This window comes from Podarcis melisellensis (assembly GCF_964234715.1).
Source record: "Podarcis melisellensis genome assembly, chromosome: 2".
NCBI classification, from domain to species: Eukaryota; Metazoa; Chordata; class Lepidosauria; order Squamata; family Lacertidae; genus Podarcis; species Podarcis melisellensis.
Window position 1 is genome coordinate 6,431,630 of NC_138529.1, and position 22,838 is coordinate 6,454,467.

The 22,838-nt window shown below is 46.4% G+C and overlaps 1 protein-coding gene across 1 annotated transcript in view; it reads right to left on the bottom strand.

The window, feature by feature from the left end:
• ESYT1 (extended synaptotagmin 1) overlaps window positions 1-16,793 on the bottom strand; it is a 59,071-nt gene extending 42,278 nt beyond the window's left edge. The window contains exon 1 of the mRNA XM_081900708.1: window positions 16,393-16,793. Within this exon, the coding sequence (XP_081756834.1) occupies window positions 16,393-16,740 (348 nt within the window). The 5' untranslated portion in view covers window positions 16,741-16,793. The remainder of the gene's footprint in view (window positions 1-16,392) is intronic.
• Window positions 16,794-22,838: the final 6,045 nt, after the last annotated feature.

The following is a 22,838-nucleotide window of genomic DNA, read 5'->3' on the forward strand; positions in this document are numbered from 1 at the left end:
CTAGAATAAAGTATTAAAAAACTGTTATAGTATTTCATAAGCCAAACCTGGGAATAGACTAACATGCAGCAATTTCTCTCTTCCCTCTTCTTCAGCTTAACACACAACAGCCACAAGCTTTCTCATTGCATCCAGGCAGCAGCACTTTATTCTGTTTTCCTGACATTTCCTCACCTGAACATTTTCATGTTGTGTGTGTGATCTTTCACACAACATACAAACCACTTCTGGAAAACTAGCAGAGTCTAGCAGGAGTTTAGCACTCATTTCAGGATATTTGCTTCCCCCCCACCCCCACCCCCACCATTTGCAACCCTGTTAACCTGGAAAATCACTAGGAGTTTTTACGTTGTAATTTCAAGAAATGAAATTTCATGCAATGTTCAGCATATAGTTATTTCACACCATTTAAAACTTAGTGTGACATGGTGGCATACATCAATCAAAGAGCCACAGCTCCATAAAGAAACAGGCAATGCAGTGTAGAAGGAAGGTTAGAATCCAGGATAGAAAGCATTAGTATTATAATCAGGAAAACTAACACAATAATTCCCATGTCTGAATGCACCCACTGATTAGTTATGAGATACAAAAGACATTTCGACCCAGTGAAGCCCTCACTAATGGAAGGGGATGGCAATTTTATCTATCTCCACCCCCCCAACAGCCCCTCCTACTGCCCCCCCTCTTTTTTTAAGAAATAAATATTTACTGGTAATTGTCTGTGGTCTCGACTCTTACTACCAACTACTACAGATGTTATTCAAAATGCTACAACGGAGTTTAGACTGCGACAACTGTTTTTCAAATATATTTTAACTACTTCCCACTTTGAAATAAATACATGTTTTGGTTTATTTTTCATTTTTTCAGATAGATTATCCAACTCCGCATATTCAACCAGTTTTTGAGTCCATTCTGTCCTTGAAGGAACTTTGTCACTATTCCAATTTGATGCAATAAGCATCCTGGCAGCCACTGTGGCATAAAGGAAGATCTCTCTTATGTTTTTAGGAATATCCAAATCTTTGAGTCCCAATAGGAAGGCTTCTGGTTTTTTTTCCAAAAAAGGAATATTTACTGCCTCTTAACCCTCCAGAGCAGATTGTAATGTTGGGGGGGGGGGTATGACAGGAATTGCAGGTGGGAGGAACTGGGATAAATGGCCTTCCCTCACCCTTCTGGGTCAAAAGCCCCTTCATGAACCAAAAGAATGTTCTGCAGTTGCTTAATACCTCTCAGCATGAGAGACTGAACCAGTATAGAAAAAGGACCTCCCTGGGTGGGAAAGCAGCAGGACAAATGAGAAGTTGCTGCTTTCTAGGCACAGGACAAGTAGAAGAGTGGATGAGCTGGCTATAAATTATTATTATTTTATGCCAACAAAGGACTTTGTTGGTGGAGGAAGGGTAGGGGATGGGAGAGAACTGTGGGTGCAACTTCTACTTCATCCATTTTGTTTAGTTATAAATTATATTTATATGTGGAATTTTATTGTGTTTGTGTGCTTGATTTGTATATCTCATCTTCTCTAATGCTTAAAAGAATATTGTGCTTTCTTGTTAATGATAAGGTGGATTATTTGCATCTGAGTCTCCCTTGCAATGTTTTGTTTTGATTATCTTGCAATGTTCTACTACTTGATTATTTAAGCCTGCTGAGAGATTGCCTTGGAAATGTGAAGTATAGAAATGATCTAAATAAATAAACCTGGTATACTTAAATTGCCCACCAAATTTTGGCAACCAGCTTGGCTGCAGGGAGAGGAATAACCCAACTAAATGCAACAGTGCAATGCTGAAGATGGTTCACAAAGACTGCATCCCACCCTCCTCCTTTTAACTCTGCCCCATAGCTATTAAAATAAATAGAAAGTTTGCCCAGGTCCACTTCCAAACCGGCTGGGCTTGTTCTGGGACTGAATAACTTGTCAAGATGTTTGCTTTCCTAAATGAAGAAACTTGAGCTGAAATAGCTTTTGAGGTTAACAAATACAGTGGTTTTTCAGGATATCACGCTTCAGCTCCTGTATCAACTATCTAACATTGTTCTGGGCAAGTTGTTTCTGGCCACCTCCCCATGTTGCCTCGGGACAGTGCAATGTAAGGCGATAGTAGCAAGGAGCTAGAAGCCACGTGATGAACCGTTCTTGCAGTTTGGGGTCTGTGGTCATACGCCTGCGCTGGTCATCACCGCAAGTACCACAAATGCACCAGAAGCAGATGCTCGACTCAGTCCGCTTTGCTACGTGCAGAAGGAAATCGATTTTTGCAGAGACTTCAGCTGCAGTGCCACTTGACAGTATTAGATCACTGGATATGTGGTGTGGGCGGGCCTGCTGGTGGGCAAACATCTGCCTTCCTCACGCAGTCATCTCACAAAGGAGAACGGCAAGACTGTTGCCGCTTCAGGCTTTCTCAAATTCAGAAAGTCAAATGACCTGAGCAGCCCATGACTAAGAACAAACAACAGACTTAAGCATATTTGCTGAAAACTGTTGGCCGTCACAAAAATACAGACCTAATGGAGAGATGTCTGATCCACGGGCTGCTAGAGGAAAACATAGAAGCCTAAAAGGGCTGACCCAAGACATTTTGGCACCCGAGGCAGACCCCAAAATGATGCCCCCTCCCTCCCTCCTTCCAGGGAAGGGTGGGTGACGGACGGTTTACATCAGGAACAAGGAGGGAAGGAATATCAACTTCAGGATCTGCTGCCCATGTGGATTCTACCACCTGAGGCAGTCACTTCACTTTGCCTCATAGGTGGGCCGGCCCTGAAACCCAGTATAATTTATCCCCATCAACCCATAAATAACAAGCTTTCTCCCTACCATGCCATCATAAAATGAAATTGTCTGAAAAGCCTCTTTCAAAAACCAATCTCTAGGGGAATTATACAGGGAACAATACAGTACAACAATATCTTCCACCCCTCCTTGGCTTCAATGCATAAACACCTTTTAGGTATTCAAACACATCACCTCTCTGAACATGTTGTAGTGTGCAGGCATACTGTGGCACCTCAAAGAGTAAATGTTTTCTTTATTCCACTGACAGATCATTCCAAAAACTAATCTGGCAGATTGAGCAGAACATAACAATGGAACGTTGCATCGTTTGAAGATAACGTCTACTTAACAGTCCCATTACACCAACAGCCCAAGTCTAGTTTTCTCTCCTTTTTATTGCAACAGATTTGCAGCTGTTAAGGAGTTAACAGCCTTAATAAGGATATTGGGAATCAGTCCCTACTTAACTGTAAGGGCTTTGCATTTGTTGGTTAAATTTTGTACAGATTTTTCGGAAATTTGCTCCACCCAACTATTCTCCCACCGCGGCCGGAAACTGCATATACTGTCATTTCAGCCAGTACAAAATGCAACACAATATGATCTCTGGACAATACTGAAGAAAACCCACCCTCAAATCTTATTGTGGTAACAGGAGTGCCAGGTGGTTGGCTCACAAGCTGTGACAACCATTGCCTAGCTGCATACTTCTGCATCACTTTGTGGAACGATTATCCCCCCAAAAGATATATACAACTAAATACTTTAGTTCGGTTTGCACAGGGATTTTTGTTTGCGTGAAGGAACTCCGCCACCTCTCCCTCCAGATCTGTTTTGGGGGTTCCCCCAACCTTCTGGAGCAGATTTGCAGAGGACACAGGGCACATGTGGAGAGAGAAAAGGAATAGAAGTCCATTGTGCAAGCAGAAATCTTTGCACTGATGGAATGAGTCAGGCGGACACTGCCCTTTAAGTGAAGGAGGCACTAAAATTACTTACTCACAAGGAAGCAACTGAAATTCCCCTTGCCATGCACTCCTGACCCCTCTGCAAGATGTTTTTACCCCAAGGAGGTCCGAGGCAAAAGCAGAAAGTGGAAGGGGAGGGAAGAGTTCAACTGGAAGTGCAACTTGCATGGGAATGAATTCATCCTACGAATGAATGCGCTCTGAACAGCCCCCTCCCCAGAGCACTGCGAGGCAGAAGGGGGCTTGGGGGCTCCGTACACACAAGTGGCAGTGAAACAAATAGCTTACCTCAAAGTCACTCCTGTTAAACTGAGGAGGAAAAGTAAATTTGTACTCACATTCACTAAGCAAGTATATTCCTCCTGGTCCAAACAAGCAACACCCCCCCTTGCCCCACTGAAGGACCTGCCTCAGTCCAAGTTTGCAATCATTGAGAAAGCCACGCAAGGTCTCCTTTATTTCTTAAAGGCATTCAGTGTGTCTCAATGAAGTTACAGGAGTGTTTCTGCTATCTGATCTTTTATTTTATGTATTTATTTTTACAGTCCATCTTTACTGCCCGGAGCACAAGGTGGTAGACAGGTCCCCCCCCCTGTCATTTTATCCTCACAACAACCTTGTGAGGTAGGGTATGCAGATAGAGAGTGTGACTGGCCTAAGGTCATCTAGTAAGCTGAGTGGGGATTTGAACCCTGGTCTCCCAGGCCCTAGTCTAACACTCCAACCACTGCAGCAGACAGGCTCCCTTTCACCCTGGTTACCGTTTACAAGACTAGTGACTAAGCCATGGGTAGGCAACCTAAGGCCCGGGGGACGGATCTGGCCCAATCGCCTTCTAAATCCAGCACGTGGACGGTCCGGGAATCAGCATGTTTTTACATGAGTAGAATGTGTCCTTTTATTTAAAACGCATCTCTGGGTTATTTGCGGGGCCTGCCTGGTGTTTTTACATGAGTAGAATGCGTGCTTTTATTTAAAATGCATCTCTGGGTTGTTTGTGGGGCATAGGAATTCATTCCCCCCCCCAGAAAAATATAGTCTGGCCCCCCACCCACAAGGTCTGAGGGACAGTGGACCGGCCCCCTGCTGAAAAAATTTTGCTGACCTCTGGACTAAGCTGTTATCGTTTACAAGACTAGTGGCACATTTGTAATGTTTTACATTGCTCAGATAATGGAGCACTTTGCAGTTTTCATCAAGCCAGGGCATAAATAGGCAAAAAGCAAAGCCTACTTGGGTCCTTCAGGCCCTGAGTCACTCTGCACTGAACTCTGCCACCCTATTCCAAGTGGAAGTCTTTTGGGTCTTTTAGGGAGGAGGGACAGGGTCTGTGTGCAAAGCACAGGTCACAGTGAGACCCTTGAACACGCTTGGCATATTCCTAAGCCAAATGTCTCCAGTATCTGACTCCTTACAGAAAGATGTGGGTACATCGTTTCAATGGGGTTCATCTAACGGCTCGCTAGTTCCTGTAAACACAGCTCACACTGACTCAGAAGTGTTATTCATTTCTTCTTAAAGCTTAGCTGCAAATGGCATCTAGCTCAGAAGGTCTTCAAAAAATGGTAGGAAGATGCCAGACCGGCTTATATTTAGAAGCTCCCTTCAACAGCCTGCCCCAAATGCTACACCCACTATTCTTAATCGTGTGGCCCTAAAATGAGCAGCAGCAGCATTTCCTGTATAGGAGAAAACAGAGTGAGGAGTAGGTGGTGAGTCAGACAGAAGCATTCCCCAAATGCCAGGGCTGCTGGGCCTGCCAAGACAGATTCCGTGGCACAGAGAAGAGGATCTACTTCCTATACTGTGAGATTTTTGATCTGCTTAGACAGGCACCTAACAGGATCTAAATTACCAGCCTTGCCATACACTTTGGTAACAGCCACCTGCCTGCTTGCATGTGACCAAAATGGCCTCCAGGTAATCTGGCAGGGAGGTTCTCATAAAATTAGAAGAGTTGGCCCATTTTTAAAATCTTTCAGGCCATCTATGCTACAAATAGCAAAATAATATATGTATATGTGGGCAGACAAGCTCATTAAAAAAAGGGTGGCCTAGTAACTTTGGGGGACTTGCTTGCAAAAGTGTGTGTGTGTGTGTCTGTATCAGCACAAACATTTTGGCTTGCCCAACAGAACTACCTCCTTTCTACTCTTACGTTCTGTTATGGGGGTTCTCCTAACCCCAGCCCCCAGATCTGACCGAGGGCATGCAAGGGGAGGAGATGGGAGGAGGCCCTGTGAGGCTAGCAGTAGCCCTTGCACTGACCCCAGCTAGCAGCTGAATTTGACCCCTACTTTAGAAAGTTGTGCTTTTTAAAACCACAATTCTTACTCATCCCATGCAACTCAGAAGGCTATAATACCAATTTTAAAAACCTTGCAACTTCACCTTAAAGTATTCAACTCTTTGGCACAAAGGCTATTTGGAGACAAATCTGAGATTTTCTAAACTTCTGATAGTTGAGATTATTTTTCTGAATTAAAATTGGAGGCGCTGCTCCACGCTTACTGCTGAAAAGATTTACTTTCACAGTGTAAAAGAGTAAGAAACCATCTGGTCCAAAGAGTCACATCCACTAGGTATGCTCCCTGACTGGAAGCAAGAAAGCCCACAGAAGTGACTCATGGAAATAAGAAATATATTCTCTGCAAGGTGAGTGGGCAGAGAAAGCACAGGTAACTCAACTGGATCACTGCAATGGACAGAGAACTGCTCTCTTCAGAAAGGGAGTCCAGCCTTGAGTATCAAATCAAATGCTACTGTATTGGCCTGAATATAAGCCGCACCAGAATATAACCCACACCTTTAAAATTGGAGGGGGGGGGGGAGAAAAAAAGAAAAAAATACCCAAATATAAGCCGCTCCATTCCTCGCTGCTCTTGGCTGCATACCCTTCCCGGCCTTGGGGGAGAGGGCTGGGGACTATGAGTGTGCAGAGCGGACACCGCTTTGCCCCACTCCTGCCGCTGTTTGCCCCACGCTCCTGGCTGCATACCGTAAGGTTGCAGATATAAGCCACACTTTAACTTTTCATGGTTAGAATTTGGGGGAAAGTGAGGCTTATATTCTGGCCACTACGGTATTTCTGATGGCACACCAGCAAATCTCATCCAGTTACTGGTTCTTCAAGGTTCTGCAGTTAAGTGAAACAATATGTAGCCTCCTGGTTCAATCTTGGAACAGGGAAGGTGTGGGTTCAGAAGATAGAGTGCCTCCTGTTAAGTCTGGCTGGTAGCCCAGCTGCTCCCCTATCTGGACAGGGGTAGCCTAATTTTGTCTTCTGTGCTCTGCTAACTTCTAAGTTAGATTACTGCAACACATTATACATGAGGCTGGAACTGAAAACGGTTCGGAAACTTCAGCTAGTGCAGAATTCAGCGGCCAGGTTGCTCACTGGGGCAAGACGGTTTGAGAATATTACACTGATCCTGGCCCAACTGCTCTGGGTGCCAACTGGCTTCTGGACCAAATTCAAAGTGCTGGTTTTGACCTATAAAGCCTTTAATAGTTAAGGACCACAAGACCTCAAGCACCGCCTCTCCCCATATGAACCAGTCCAGACGCTGTGATCATCCCCTGAGGCCCTTCTTCATGCCCCCCTGCCCAGCTTCTGGAATGGTCTCCCCAGGGAGGCTCACCTGGTGCCTTCATGGCATGTCTTTAGGCATCAGATGAAAACATTTCTCTTCAACCAGGCATTCAGCTGTTTATCATTCTATGGCTTTTTAAATATGTTCGTAGGAGAGGCTTTGTTTTTTAACTTGTTTTTATTATGTATTGTCTGTTCTCATTTTGTATTTTAATGTTGTGAACCGCCCTGTGATCTTCAGGTGAAGGGCAATATCCATATTTAATAAATAAAACAATATTAAATCCAGGTAAATGGGTCATTTTGGACAGACCCATGCTAATCCCGGCTTAGTGGAAAAATCCATCAGAGAAAGGATGCTGTCATATCTGCAAAGGGGCTTGCCGCCCAGATGAACTATTAATGCAGAGAATTCTTTGTGCGGCTGCCAGTCTCAGAACATTGTCTGACTAGCCTTATTTTTTCAAAACATGCAAGAATAGTTTCCCTCTCCCCCTCCCGCCCCAAAGTAAGATAATACCTTGCTTTCTGCTTTAAACACTCAGAACCCAATCTAGCTGCTTGCTATTAGCTGCAAAGGTTCAAGTCCGATCCAATTATCTCTCTCCTCTCTCTATCTCTCAACACACACAAAAATATTACCAAGAAAAAGATAATGCATCTCCACTTAAAAACACACAAGACATTTTGCAGGCTTTAAAGCTTCAGGGTTTCTCGCAAAAGTGGATCCACGAGGAAAACTAACCAAAGAGAAAGGGGGGCATTGCTACCCTAATTATTGCTGGGCCACAGGAAGGAGTACAGTGAGAGAGAGGGTGTAAGAGCTGGGCAAACACAGTGGTGTGGTGTGTAGGTTCGCAGGAGGAGACAGGCACACAGTGGGTGGATCAACACAGTAGGAGCTATGGGGTTGAAGAGCCAATAGGGGGAAACCAGAAAGGATGCAGGAAGCAGAGCCATTGAGGCTTGAGGAGTGAAATGTAGTAGCAAAACTTGCTCTCATCACATTTAAGAAATGGTGTCAAGCTTCAACTGTATGCACACTTAGCTAAAAGTAAAATTAGTGGGATTTTGCTTCCAAGTAAATCTGAATAGGTTTGGGCTGCACAACACCATAATCCTAAACCCTGCACACAGGCAGAGCACATGCTTTTCATGAAGAAGGTGCCAAGTTCAATCCCTGACATTTCCAGTTAAAAATACCAGATAAACACAGGGGTGGGAAACCTCACACCCAGTGGGCCAAATATGACTCTCCAAGCCCATCGACCTGACCCTTGGGACCCTCCCCAGGCCACACACCCTCCTCCAGTCCCTCTCTATGGCTGGAAGGCTTCCTTTAACTGCAATAATGCCGCTTACCTGCTGGGAAGGAGGGTGTAGGAAGATGAAATGTAGCCTATTGTAAAAAAGGTAAGTATCACATCCACTGTTCTGTCCACTTTTCCTTCATGCCTCACCCACCATTGGAATGTGGTCCTGAGATGTCCCTGAGGGAATGAGGCACTTAGGCTGAAAGAGGTTCCCCACTCCTGAGGTAATAGGACCTTCTCTATCCGAGACTCTGGAGAGCCCATGCCTTGCCACCCAAAACTGGTTTTGTGAGTTACCACTGTTTCTGCATTACATTTCCTTCCGGCCTCACTGTTTGCAATTCCTCACATCCCCCAGAAAATACAACCTCAGGATAACACTTCATGCAACAGACTCCATGCTGTCATAAAGGTGCCACATGACTATTGATTTTCCTGGAGAGTCAACTGTAGTAGATAATAGTGAGTTATGTGGACCAACAATCTGGCCCAATATAAATCAGCCTCCTCCTTTGGTGCTAAATGGTTCTTAAAGGTAAAGGTACCCCTGACCATTAGGTCCAGTCGTGGCCGACTCTGGGGTTGTGGTGCTCATCTCGCTTTATTGGCCAAGGGAGCCAGCGTACAGCTTCTGGGTCATGTGGCCAGCATGACTAAGCCGCTTCTGGCGAACCACAGCAGTGCACAGAAACGCTGTTTACCTTCCTGCCGGAGCGGTACCTATTTATCTACTTGCACTTTGACGTGCTTTAGAACTGCTAGGTTGGCAGGAGCAGGGACCGAACAACAGGAGCTCACCCCGTCGTAGGGATTCGAACCGCCGACCTTCTGATCGGCGTCCCTTAAACGGTTCTTGGGCTGATATAAATTGCAACATGGCGTTAGGATGCCTTAAGGGCCACTTAGGCCCTTCTTTCACAGCTTGTTCACAGAGGTCATCCAGAGATGTGATGTTAGCTTTTCCCCAGTTACCAAGGCACAACTAGAGCTGACTCCATGCTGTGGGAACATGCTTCCAGCAGAGATTTAACACCCAGACACCCTTGCTTTTGACTTTCAGGCATCTCTTATAAAAGGCAAGTAAGCCAAAAGTCAATTCAAGCCACTTACTCCTAGGAATGAAACTTGCATTTTTTTAACACAAGCGGTTATTTTAACGCAAGATTCCAGATGTTAGAACTGCAACCCAAAGGCCTCAGCAAATGAAGCTGGCCAAGCGCAGCAGTTCAAGTTCTGGGCATCTGTGAGCAAACTTGGGAGCCTGATGTCATCAGTGCAGCGACGAGCAAAAGCAGAAAACTCTCCATTTATGGCATGCAATGAATCGTTTTTATTTTCCACCACTAAGTGCACACGCACACTGTAACCACTCTTTCCTCACCACAGACACAGCTAACCCTCTAAAGTGTGATTGGAAAAAGCTGGTTTTGACTTCTTTCTTAACTCAGAAACAAAAATAAGTCTGCTGTTTTGCACAGACATTGTGCAGCACTAATTTATTTAGGGAAGATTCTTTCAGGCCCTGTGTCTCATCTTTCCACGTTTTAAGCTAGATAGGATTGCAGACATTCAATTTAAAGACAACTGACAGTTGTGTTATTGCACAGCACAGGATCACAATCTCAGCTAGAATGACACCATCCTTAAGTTTTGCCGCCCCGGGATTATTAATTACAACAGGAAAAAGAATGAATTTTAGACCCTCTTTTTAATGTATTGCCCATGTTTACTGCTGTCTTGGGTCAAGGGCTATTGTTATTATCCTAACAAAGTGAAGTCAGCGAGTTTCATGCAATATGAGTGCTTTGACAGTTTCACTACAGAATCAATTTCAAGGGACAATAAGCTTTCGAAGTACCTGGAACATGACCTTCCTTCTTGCTGAAAGCCATAGCCAAATGGAAAAACCTATTCCATCTTTAACAGTTCTGCACCCTCAGCAAGATACTAAAATATATCCACCAAGCCACTGTGGCTCCAATAGTTTCACAGTCAGCAGTTCCACCTTCCTGGCCCTGGAGTTTGTTGTGCCCCAGTAGATCATCCTCTCAGTTTCCATGTCAAGGGATCTCTGCATTCCACAGCTCCATGCAACAATTTGATTTTTTTAAAAACAGGGGGCAACACTGCTACCTGCACTGCATTTGACAACTTGGAAATCTCAGTTTGTTTTTATAGGTTTCTAGTCCTCAATCCTACAAAGACAGAGTTCGAACTATGCAGGCTGCCAACATATGGTAACATCTTTGGATCATCAAAACTGATCAACGCTTTGAAATTCCTTGTTCTCCCCTATTATGGATAGAAGTAACCAGGGCTGGCTCAAGACACGTTGGCACCTAAGGCAAACCACATAATGGTGTCCCCTCGCTAGGGAATAAATATCCACTTTGGGAACAAGGATGGGAAGAACCCAGGAGTGCCTCCCAGTGGCGTAGCGTGGGTTGTCAGCACCCGGGGCAAGGCAAGTAATTTGCACCCCCTAACCTGTGGATTTGTGCCCCCTAACCCATGGATTTGCGCCCCCTAACCCTAACCCCCAGATGTTGCGCCCGGTGCGGCCGGCCACCCCTGCACCCCCCACGCTACGCCACTGGTGCCTCCTATTCTCCAAGAGGCTGCTGTGGAAGTGACATGGGGGGGGAATGCCAAGGAGGAGGCAGAGACCCCAAGGAGCACATCACAGCTGCCAATGCCACTGCGGGAGAAGCAACAGGCGGGGTGTTCCTTGGAGGCTGGATCCGCTGCCCTGTGGACCCTGCCACTTGAGGTGGCTGCCTCACCTTGCCTCATGGTTGGGAGGGCCCTGCAAGCAACACTAAACAGGTTACATTATTGGCACAGGTTGCACATTTTAGCTTCTTTTGCCATAGAATCTGGATTACTTTGGCACAGAATTTTTATTCCAATGCTCCCATTCCTGCCCATAACCATACTAGTCAATAGCTCTGAGGTACCCACTCCCCATCTCTTAGCTTCCCGGAGACCAAGGAACCTAGCACCCTGCTGCAAGTTCATTTGTCGCATCTAGACTTTCAACCAGAGAATGCTTGCTTATAGAATCAGGTCCTCTGTTGCCACTATGCGACAAAGCCATACTTGTTGCATCAGGCTATAAAGAGAAATATTTCACTTTTCCATTTTCAGCAGCCACAGCAAAACTGAGTAAGTATCTTACCCAGGGACCTAACAGTAAGGCTATCTTTCAGCAGCGAGTACATTTCTGTATCTCCTGTAAGATTTTCTTTCCTCCTTATCAGTAAGACACTGGGCTGAAGGGGGAGCCTCAGCGCACTTCCTGCCACAACAGATTTTAACATGCTACATCTCCACCTTATCTTATTTTACTCCACCCATCACATAGAAGGAGAATTGAAACTGATGATCAGGCACTAGAGAAATATGTTAACACAAGATTGGAAGGATGGAAGGTGATCAAGCAAAACATAATGGACAGAGTTTTTTTGTTTTTTAGCTTAAGTTCCAGCAGAGGAGTTAGAGGAGACAAGGGACAAGCAGGTAATGCCAATAATAGGAGGCAAGGTGGTTTGGGAGTTATATTTGTTAATATAACTCAACCCTGTTAGGCATCTTTTGGCCACACATACACTTTGCAATGGGTTAGGGTGGCGCTGTGGATTAAACCACAGAGCCTAGGACTTGCCGATCAGAAGGTCGGCAGTTCGAATCCCCGCGACAGGGTGAGCTCCCGTTGCTCGGTCCCTGCTTCTGCCAACCTAGCAGTTCAAAAGCACGTCAAAGTGCAAGTAGATAAATAGGTACCGCTCCAGTGGGAAGGTAAACGGCGTTTCTGTGCGCTGCTCTGGTTCTCCAGAAGCGGCTTAGTCATGCTGGCCACATGACCCGGAAGCTGTATGCCAGCTCCCTCGGCCAATAAAGTGAGATGAGCACTGCAACCCCAAAGTCGGTCCCAACTGGACCTAATGGTCAGGGGTCCCTTTACCTTTACCTTACACTTTGCAACAGCACATTTAATTCTACCTTCCCACATTTAGGGCAATTTATCAGGGCTTTCCACATTGCGTTTTCTGCTGATGGAATGGGGCAGCTATAAGTCTGGAATAAACACAGGAAAACTTGGGGTGGAATTAACCACTTCTCTTCATTTTTATAGGGTCCCCCCATTTTTTTTCATACCTTCACATCTCTAGGGATGTCCACAAATGCCATTAAGTTTGGACCCTGGGTGTTACAGAGCCGCAGGAGCTTGGAACTGAACAGTTGTTGTTTTCAGTGACTGTTAAGCATTCAGTGTGATGTGCAATCCCAGTTTCAGTTACAAAAGATCCAATTAAAATGGAATTAAGGCAAGCCGGCATGCACTTCGGCCAGTGTTAGTGCCCAGCTGGAGAACTAGTTTAACAGTGTGGCCCTTAGGACCAGCAAGGGTTGCAGCCCCTGAAGCAATATGGATCTTTCAGCCTGTGCACAGAGGTTTCAGGCTACAGTTAACCCAGGGCAAGTTCACAAGTTCCATTTGACAGCAAGAGCAGAGCTAAGGTATCACATTCCAAAACTGTCTCCCAATGTTAGTTTATTTCCTGAAGAGACAACATTCTATTCCATAACGCTGACACCAGCTATGCACATCCACATTATCTCATAAGAGCAGCAATTACCACATGGAAAATGATAACCTGTGAACTCACTTTAGATTAGGGTGCTAAAAGCCACATTACAGAACTGAGAGCTGAAAGATACTATCATCGATTTCCAAATACTCAGGTTCTTTGAACATCCCCTGAAACTACAACAGCACTCAAATCAGGGGACACAGTAAAAAAACAGAGGGGCGGTCTTTTTCCACCCAGTCGCCTATTTTCATCCCTGTTGGCAGTTTGTTCTGTTCCCCTGCGGGTTTTTGCTTTTTGGACCACAGATATGGGACTAGAAACGTTCCACCATCACACCCAACTAAATACTAGCTAGAGTGAGTGAAAGGTACAGAGAGGTGTGTTTCTCTTGTAAGAAGCCATGGGCTTGGGGGGGTCACTTGCCCCCCCATAAAGTAAAACAATAAAAATACTTAACTGACCAATCACGTCATTTCTGCCCCCCCCAACAAAAGTCCTTCCCCCCTCCAACAAAAAAACCTGGCTACGCCCATGTAAGGTGCCATGTAAGAGACCAACGTAAAATAGAAGAATATTGCGACACACAGAGATTCCAGGGGAAAAAAATAGAGAGAGAAAAACTAAATTCCTGCTGTTTTACTCCTTTTCTTGGCTAGATATTCTTGTCCCTTACAGGGTTGCTCATTCAACTCCTCCTTAGTATTTATATGTAAAGGGAGGGCAGAGAAAAGACAAGAAAGCAGCAAGAAAGCATGGCAGAAGACAGTGCCAAGATTTGTGAATGAGCTAGTTAATAGGAGGATGGGAAAATGTACCTGTCTCCAGGAAGGGCATCTACACTATGGGTACCAGATATCCCCGTTTCCCGGGGACAGTCCCCAGATCTACAATTCTGTCCCTGGACAAAATCCGTCCTTGGATTTATATTTTAAGTGTTGTAGATTTATTAGTAGTGAATGAATGTTGCATGGTTCAACAGCACAAGACACATCATATGGGGACTTATGGCGAGGCAAAATGGCAGGTGCCACGGCAGCAAGCAGCTCCTGAAGCCAGCCAGAGCCAACTGCGCTACCAGGCTGGTTCCGGGCTGCTGAGACTGCCGCCGCCACCGCCAAGGGGGAACTGGGGATGCCTAGCACGTCAACTGGGGGAACCGCTGACACACACACCCCGCAACCCAAATTGAGCTGGGAGCGAGAGCGCCCGGCCACCTGGCCAACTGCCCAGCGGCACTCTGGGGCCAGGAAAACCCCAGAGCCGACACATGGAGAGGGAGGAGAGGGGAAGAGGAAGAGGAAGGAGAAAAAAGAGGGGAGCCCCGACTTTGCTGTGTTGCTGCTGTTGAGGAGGAGAGACAGGAGAGCATCGGGAGGGCAAGGACACGTGGCCGAGCCCAGGCCCGACCCAAGCCTACTCCACGGCAGCTAGTGCTCCAAGAGAGCAGGCTGGGGCCCAGAGGAAAGCCGCGTGACAGAGGAGACCACAGAAGAGAAGATATTACTCCTTTTTTTAAAAAAAAAAAACTTTTTGAAAATAACCTTTTCTCTTTCTTTTTTTTTTTAAAAGTGTCCCCGGATTCTTAGAAAAAATCTGGTAACCTTAATCTACACAGATAGAGAAGCACTGCAGAGAGATGGGAGACAGGAAAGCAGGAAAATCAAATAGGATTCCCTCAAGGGGGAAGGAGGAGGGTTCTGGAAGGAAGTTGTAAGGGGAGCTAAATAGGGAAGCAGATGATAAAATGATGGATCAAAATAGTTAAAGATGCAGAAAGGAAAGCTTTAGAAAGCAGGAAACCTATCAAGAGAGCAGGAGCAGTCAGTGGCGTAGTGTGGGGCCGCACCGGGCGCAACATCTGGGGGTTAGGGGGCGCAAATCCACGGGTTAGGGGGCACAAATTACTTGCCTTGCCCCGGTGCTGACAACCCACACTATGCCACTGGGAAAAGTTACAAATTGCAGGAGGGTGTTAAATGCAGCAGCTGTTTTGCAAGAGGGTGTGAACATGTGCTTCTCCCCAAGCCACAGCATCTAGCCAGAGGCTGCTGCCTTCTTCATTCCACTCCTAGACGCAGTTTCATTTCTTCCCTCATGCAGAGCAGTGAAACATGGAAAGTTACAGGTTGATGGCTGCAAACACCCTTCTAAGACAAAGCAGCTGGAAGGTGAGCAGAGGGAAATACTACTACTACTGCATAATAATACGTAGCATTTCTATTGCTCAGAATCTTTGCATGTCCGCTGCTATCCTTCCAATAGCCCTGTGACATAGGCCGGTATTATCCCCATTTTGCAGATGAAGCCCGAGGCTAACTGCTTCCTTGTTTTCTTTGCCATGGAAAAGGGGAAGGAAAAACCTGGGATGCCAGCAGAAGCAATGAGATTCACCCACAGATATTTTGCTTTCCATAGGCCTGATCAAGACACCCACAAGCAAACTAAGGATGGAGCAGGGCATGGAGTTAGGCATCAAAAATGCAGGAGTGCAACAGTGTATACTACTCAGCATCACTTTATGCAGGTTAAAAGACGCCTGGTTGATTGTTGCAAGAAAGTAGGTTCTGAGGGCAGTCTGGGGCCACATCGTGCAGCCCTCAGCAGGTCTGGACAGTATGTATGAGATCCACCATGGAAGGAAGGTGGTGTTATAAACGCACCAGATAAAAAACAGCCTCCAAGTGACCAGGCAGGGAAGATTTACAAACTCAAATCTTTAGAGGCTTCAGAGGCAGCTGGTACAGGCATGTGTGTCAAGGCAGACAAACAGAGAAAACATTTTAGTGGGCAAGTAACTTTCGCGTGCTCCCTTCCTGGACCTGGGATCACCGCCCTGCAACCGTATTTTTACCAATATTTGCCTACTCACCCACCCCTTTCAAAATAAGCCTTGCAGGAGCAGGAAACCGACACCCACGGAAGCAGCCACGCATGTGAAGCCGGGAATGCGTAAATATTCCGTCTGAGCGCATCCAAGGCGAGGGGATTTGGGCACGGCTGAGGTCCTGCGATCCCAAAGCTCGCGCCTTGTTTTGCTGCTCCCTGGGGAACTTCCTCGGCGTTACGGGACCCAAGGGGAGGAATCCCGGAGCCCCCGCCCGCCCCCAGTAAAACGGCATAGCCCAGCTCTTACCCAGGCGGGCAGCTCGCTCTGCCCCAGGCTTCGGCCCAGCCCCGTGGCGCTCAGCGCAGCCTCCTCGTCGCCCAGGAACAGCCCGGCCGCTCGCAGCGACCGCTCCTTGCTCATCCGCCGGCCCCGCCAGCCCATGTACAGGGCCACGCCGGCCACCACGAAGCCCAGGCTCAGCCCCGCCCGGCCCGCTAGGTACACCGGCAGCAGCCACAGCAGCCGCCGCCCGATCGCGCCCAGCGCCGCCAGGGCTTCCGCAGAGCCGATGCCGCCGGGCAAGCGAGAGGCGCCCGAGGAGACCCCCGCGCCCGGGTCCGGCGCCGCCGCCTCCTGCTCCGGGGCCCGCTCCATGGCGCTCCCGCCACACGAACCCGCCAGTCTCGCACTGCGGCGAAGCCAGCAACTCGCCAGCTCCCGCGGCTGCTGCAGTCCGGGAACCAGGCTCGCTCGCTCCGCCCGCCGATTGGAAGGCGAGCTTCCGAGGGCGGAGCCGAGCTCGAGGCTGGGCGGGACGCCGCGCCCCGTGATTGGGCAGAGGGGGAGGAGGAGGAGCCGGGCTGCGGAGCGAAGCCGCGCCCCTCCATTCCGATTGGGCGGCTGCCGTTCCGAGAGAAAGAAAGTAACGAAAGCTTGGCCCCGCCCCCTTTTCTCTCTCGGGCTGCAGCTCCTTCGGGCTGGCCGCTGTCCACACGGACAAAAGAATTGACCGCTTCTGTCTTCGAAGGGCTCCGCTGGGTCTTGGGCGGGGAGAGAGGGAGGGGTGGTAGCCCTTCTGTGGTTCCTGAGCCTCAGGGCGCAGGTCGAGTTGCCGCTGGTGCTGCTTTTAATTACAAGAGGTTCCAAAACAAAGTTTTCAAGCACATTACCAGCACGGAAGGCTTTCTCGCCCTATTCCAGCCCATTCAGAGAATCGTAGAATTGTAGAGTTAGAAGGGACCCTAAGGGTCATCTAGTCCAACCCCCTGCAATGCAGGAATCTTAACTAGATCATACATGACAGATGCTTAAAAACCTCCAAGGAAGGAGAATTCCCCACCTCTTGCTCTGTTCCACTGTCGAACAGCTCTTACCGTCAGAAAGTTACCGGTAGTTAGTTACCTAGTTAATTTCTGTACCGAACCTTCACCCGAGGAGCACAGGGCAGTTTACAATAAAAAAGCACAAAAATACATAACATAGTAACAAGCAAAAATAATATCCTCCCCACACACAGCATCTTCACAAACTCTAAAAATCAAAGCAATGCACACCTGTGTTACAGCAGCAGCAAAGGTGAGGCACCACGTGTGAATGGTGTTTGGATGTTGTTGTTTAGTCGTTTAGTTGTGTCTGACTCTTCATGACCCCATGGACCAGAGGAAGCCAAACACTTCTGTCTTCCACTGCCTCCCGCAGTTTGGTCAGACTCATGCTGGTAGCCTCGAAAACACTATCCAGCCATCTCGTCCTCTGTCGCCCCCTTCTCCTTGTGCCCTCCATCTTTCCCAACATCAGGGTCTTTTCCAGGGAGTCTTCTCTTCTCATGAGGTGGCCAAAGTACTGGAGTCTCAGCTTCAGGATCTGTCCTTCCAGTGAGCACTCAGGGCTGATTTCCTTCAGAATGGAGAGGTTTGATCTTCTTGCAGTCCATGGGACTCTCAAGAGTCTCCTCCAGCACCAGAATTCAAAAGCATCAATTCTTCGGCGATTAGCCTTCTTTATCACCTCTCACTTCCATACATCACTACTGGGAAAACCATAGCTTTAACTATACAGACCTTTGTTGGCAAGGTGATGTCTCTGCTTTTTAAGATGCTGTCTAGGTTTGTCATTGCTTTTCTCCCAAGAAGTTTGGATGTTACTGGACTCCAACTTCCATCAGCGCCAGCCAGCAAGACAAGCAGGAGGAATGATGAGACTCATAGTCCAGCAACATCTGGAGGGCTCTGTCCCTGTGTAGTGCAATAGTGACTATTGTGTGCAGAGTTAATTCCCCCCACTGTGATTCAAAAAGCCACATTCATCTTTTTACACTTCTCTTTTCCGGTGTAGCAAGACTTCTAGACGGCGTTGAAGCTTGCTTGCTTGCTCTTTATAGCCATTAACCAGAGCTATCCTTCTGTTTCTGGAATTACAGTATATGAAAATAAAAGTGTAGTTTGGAATGTTATTCGAATTAGCTACTCAAGAGTTTGAGAGAAAGGAAATGACTGAATAAGCCATTTGTATTGTACTTTCCTCAGCACCATGTGCTTGTATTAATACAAATGTTTTAATTTCACACTCATTTTTTTAAAACGAAGTCTAAATATATAGGAACCATCCATACAGCATGCTACAGTTTTGAGGGCCTTGTCAATATTTGCCTCATTTTAACCACTAGCTGTCAGTCCAAACTTTGCTATCCCCTCTTGATTCATGAAGGTGATCCTATATCTGTAGGTATTTTAGAAATGTGCCCAAAGCCCATCTGCTGCCTTTGCATAATTCTGATGTAAATCTCATTTAGTTTTGAACCAAAACATGAAGTGTGACATGAGGAGCCTCTAGAATACCCTCTCTGTAAAGCTAGAGAACTTCTCCCTTTAAACAACACTTGTTTAGACTTAAGAGAATTCAGTGAGATCAATATTTCTAGTTGGAGTCTGAGGCTTCATTTAAAGTCCAAATCTGTAAACTGTTCAGGAACCTTCATTACTGGGTAGTATATTTCCACTGATTTTCACAAATACATTGCTCTTTAAACCTCAGTAACCATATTTTTAAGTGCTCAAAACTATCCTTGGCAAGGTATATATTCCAATTAGTTTTTATTTCATTGACTCTACCCCTTTCAGTATGGCTTCTCAGATTTCTACTACATCCCTTCTTCGAGAGAAAATATGTGATTATGTTAAATAACCACAACTTTTGTAGTAAAATTCTAATGTCATGTTGACGGGTATCCTTAATGCTGGTGAATTCTCTAGATGGGTTCCATAGACCAGTTGCAAGTTCAAGGGCTGAATGTCCAATTAAAAAAACATAGTAACAATTTATATTTTATCAGGCAAACTGTACTGGCTTTATCTTATTTCCATGTTGCAGCTCTGCGTACATTTCCTCCTCTTTCCCACTACCCCCACACTAACAACGGTGTCATTTCCCACTTCCCTGCTACTTACTGAAACACAAACACACTTTCCCTACATCTGAATTCCCAAGACTGATGCATTTGCCTGCTGGTAACACTGTATTATGAATACAAACACTGTCCATGGGGATTTGTGCGACTTCTTCGTGCTCTGTCAAACAAGGTTTAATTTAAGCAGGACACTGAGGCTCAGAACACATTGATAATAGAGCAAAAACTCATATAAAAAGTTGTTTTCCTTACTACCAGGTACGAATGCGCAGGTCACAAACGCTGGAGAAGAGGGGGCAAGACCTTCTGAAACAGGCTTGAAGATCTGCACCTTTATTTTCAGAAATAATCTCTCTTGCCATTCTTTAAACAAATGTGGTCCAACAGCACCCTCTTTCCATGTCTATTGCTCTCATCATCAAGGAAGCTCCTGACACCATGCTTGCTAAACAGCTGTATGCATTCCTCTAATGCAGTGGTTCTCAAGCTTTTTTCTCTGGGCAACAATTTCAGAATAAAAATTTGCTTGTGCCACACCAAATTTTTTATTGATAAGAAATACATTGGAAAACAAAAAGATTTATAACATAGAACACAACTACTTTATAATATGATCATGGGGACATACAGAAAGTTTAAAACAATGCAGCTACATAAGAACATGAATTATTCCTAAAATACAATATTGATTGTCCTTGAATCTCCCTGCCACACTTGCCACCCTCTCCTGCCACACCAGTGTGATGCATCACATCCCTTCAGAACCACTTTTCTAGTGGGTCCTCCCCTCCCCCCGCAAAAAATAAGGTATATAAATGGGCAGAATTAAGTCCTACAAATTTCATAGGAGCTACACTGACCTGCCGCTTGGGAGTGTTGTCTTACCATTCTGCCAAGGAATGCTACAGTAATACATTTGATATTTGGGTGTCACATTACTGGGTGGGGATTTGAACCTAGGTCTAAACTGACTCCTTGACAACGATAATATGTTTGGTATATTATATTGCAGTTGTTTATCTGGCCTGGTCCTGCCGGGAAGCAAGTCAATTGTACACGTGCAAAGGTAGTAAACAGAGCAGTTAAGAGATGAACAGCTAATCCATGAAAAACACACACATTCCTGCAGGGATTTATTTTGTGGAATTCCAACTGAAAAGTGTTAGTGCGTTTGTGTTTGTGTGTCTGCAGCATTTGGATCTTCCATCTTAGGCAATAATGTATTTTGCTTTTGCTCTGCTGATTATTACTGTGGCATAACACCACGGTCTCTGCTTACCATCGGATAAGGCAGCTTCCGCATTGGATTCTTTGCGCTCCTTCCTTACCTACACCAGACTTGAAGCAGGCACAGGCAAACTCAGCCCTCCAGCTGTTTTGGGACTACAACTCCCATCATCCATGACCACTGGTCCTGTTAGCTGGGGATGATGGGAGTTGTAGTCCCAAAACATCTGGAGGGCCGAGTATGCCTGACTTGAAGTAAGGGGCGGGGAGAATGAAAACACCACCGTGTTTTCTCTCCGTGGCTAACCTATTTGGGTTTACAAGGTGGTGCAGATCCCAGGGAAGTCCACATTTTTACTTTTGTGGCCTGGAAATTGTGCCACAGAATACACAGACGTTACAGAGCTAAAGAGGGCTGTGGTTTGCTCAGCCATCAAGGCTCTGCATTGTCATTGCTGTCTGAAGCAAAAGGAAAGCACAGGAAAGAGACAGGATTCCTCCCAAGGTCACCATGCACATCAGTAACCCTATTCTTATGCAGAGTGAGGTGTGCACCCCTAAGGCACCGAATCCTAATTTCTGCACAGGATCAGGCTCCATTCCCTTTGCACAGTTATAGATGCTTGGTGGTGCTTGGCAGGAACAAATAAATAAATAAATACTTCCTGCATTAGCTGATTACATTTCTCATAAGCTTATCTTGCTAAAAGCATTTTTTGTGCAACAGAGTAGCTGTTACTTGCTGAGCAGATATCACAGGATGAGCAAAGAAGCTTTTTAATACGCAGCCGGCAGCTGAGGCCATCTTGGCTTACTCATTTTATTGTTTAACCTAAATTACAGACCGTTCCAGAACACTGTTACAACACAAGAAAAAGCACCATTAATGATGCCACTTACTGAGGTCTTCATCAAATATCATTGGCAATGAAATTCAGAGTTCTGTATTAAATTGCCACACGATTAGTGTCATGGACTGGCTGGACACAGAGGAATCGTGAGAAGCACCAGCTGAGGAAGCCCCAAGGGAAGAAGGATCAAAGCCCGGGGAGTGGTGGTGGTGGGACAACAATGAGTGGTCAGAGGAAGAAGAGGGAACAGATGGGCAGGAGATGGTATCGGACGCTGAAGAGGTAACAGGATTTAGTGAGCAGGGAGAGTCTGTGGAAGAGAAGTCCAGAAGCCGAAGCTGAAGCAGGAAAGTGGGAGAACGGAGGCCAAGAGGAAGATGAGTCAGGCTGGTGAAGAAGCCAGGGTGTCTTCCCCTCCTGCTGTGACAGCCTCCTCTCCCCCAGGACCTGGAGAGGCATGAAGTGAGAGGAGCAAAGGCGGGCATAGCAGTGCAGTCTCCAATTGGTTGGGAAGGACCCCGGTGAGCAGGAGTCAGGAGCAGGTCAGCAATAAAAACACCAGTGTCAGTGATGTTAATTCTTTGTTCAAAGAAACCAAAACAACTCAGGCCTAATGCTCTCAACAACTCTTCCCAGTAGGTTGCAAGGACTGAAGGTCCCCATCTTCCCAAAGCTGTCTAGGTTCCTTCTTCTCCAGAGTATTTCCAAGCAACCAAAAAATAAAAGCTAGAAGACAATTTTCTACCTGCAATCCCTTAGGAGATGTTTGCTCATGCTGCCACTTTCAATTACAACCGGGTAGAAATGATGGGAGGAACAAGAACATCTTGTTATAGGGAAAGGGAAGAGTACAGACACCCACACACCCCTCCCCAAAAACTGACTATGGAAGGGTCAGGAGAAACTCCAGAAAAGCATGCTGTGGAGGAGAATTTCCTGTCTCCCACTCAATGAAGAATTCGAACTCAGGTTGCAGCGTCTACCAAAATCTTTAATGCTCAGATCAGTGTGATAAATGGGCAAAATGCCGTTCAAAGGCACAGCAGGTGCTACACATAGCCAAGTAACCAAAGACATTGATCCAGGAATGACACATACCCCAACTTAGGAGCTAACCCCTCTTAAGCCCCCTCCCCAATAAAATATTTGAAGGGACTAGCACTGGCGGAAGAACAGGGGTGTAGGGGGGAGCCATAGTGGCTGGTCCCCCCTGCGCTGGATGCTACGCGCCTGCATGCGGCGCACCATGCCCCCAGGACGCATGCCAC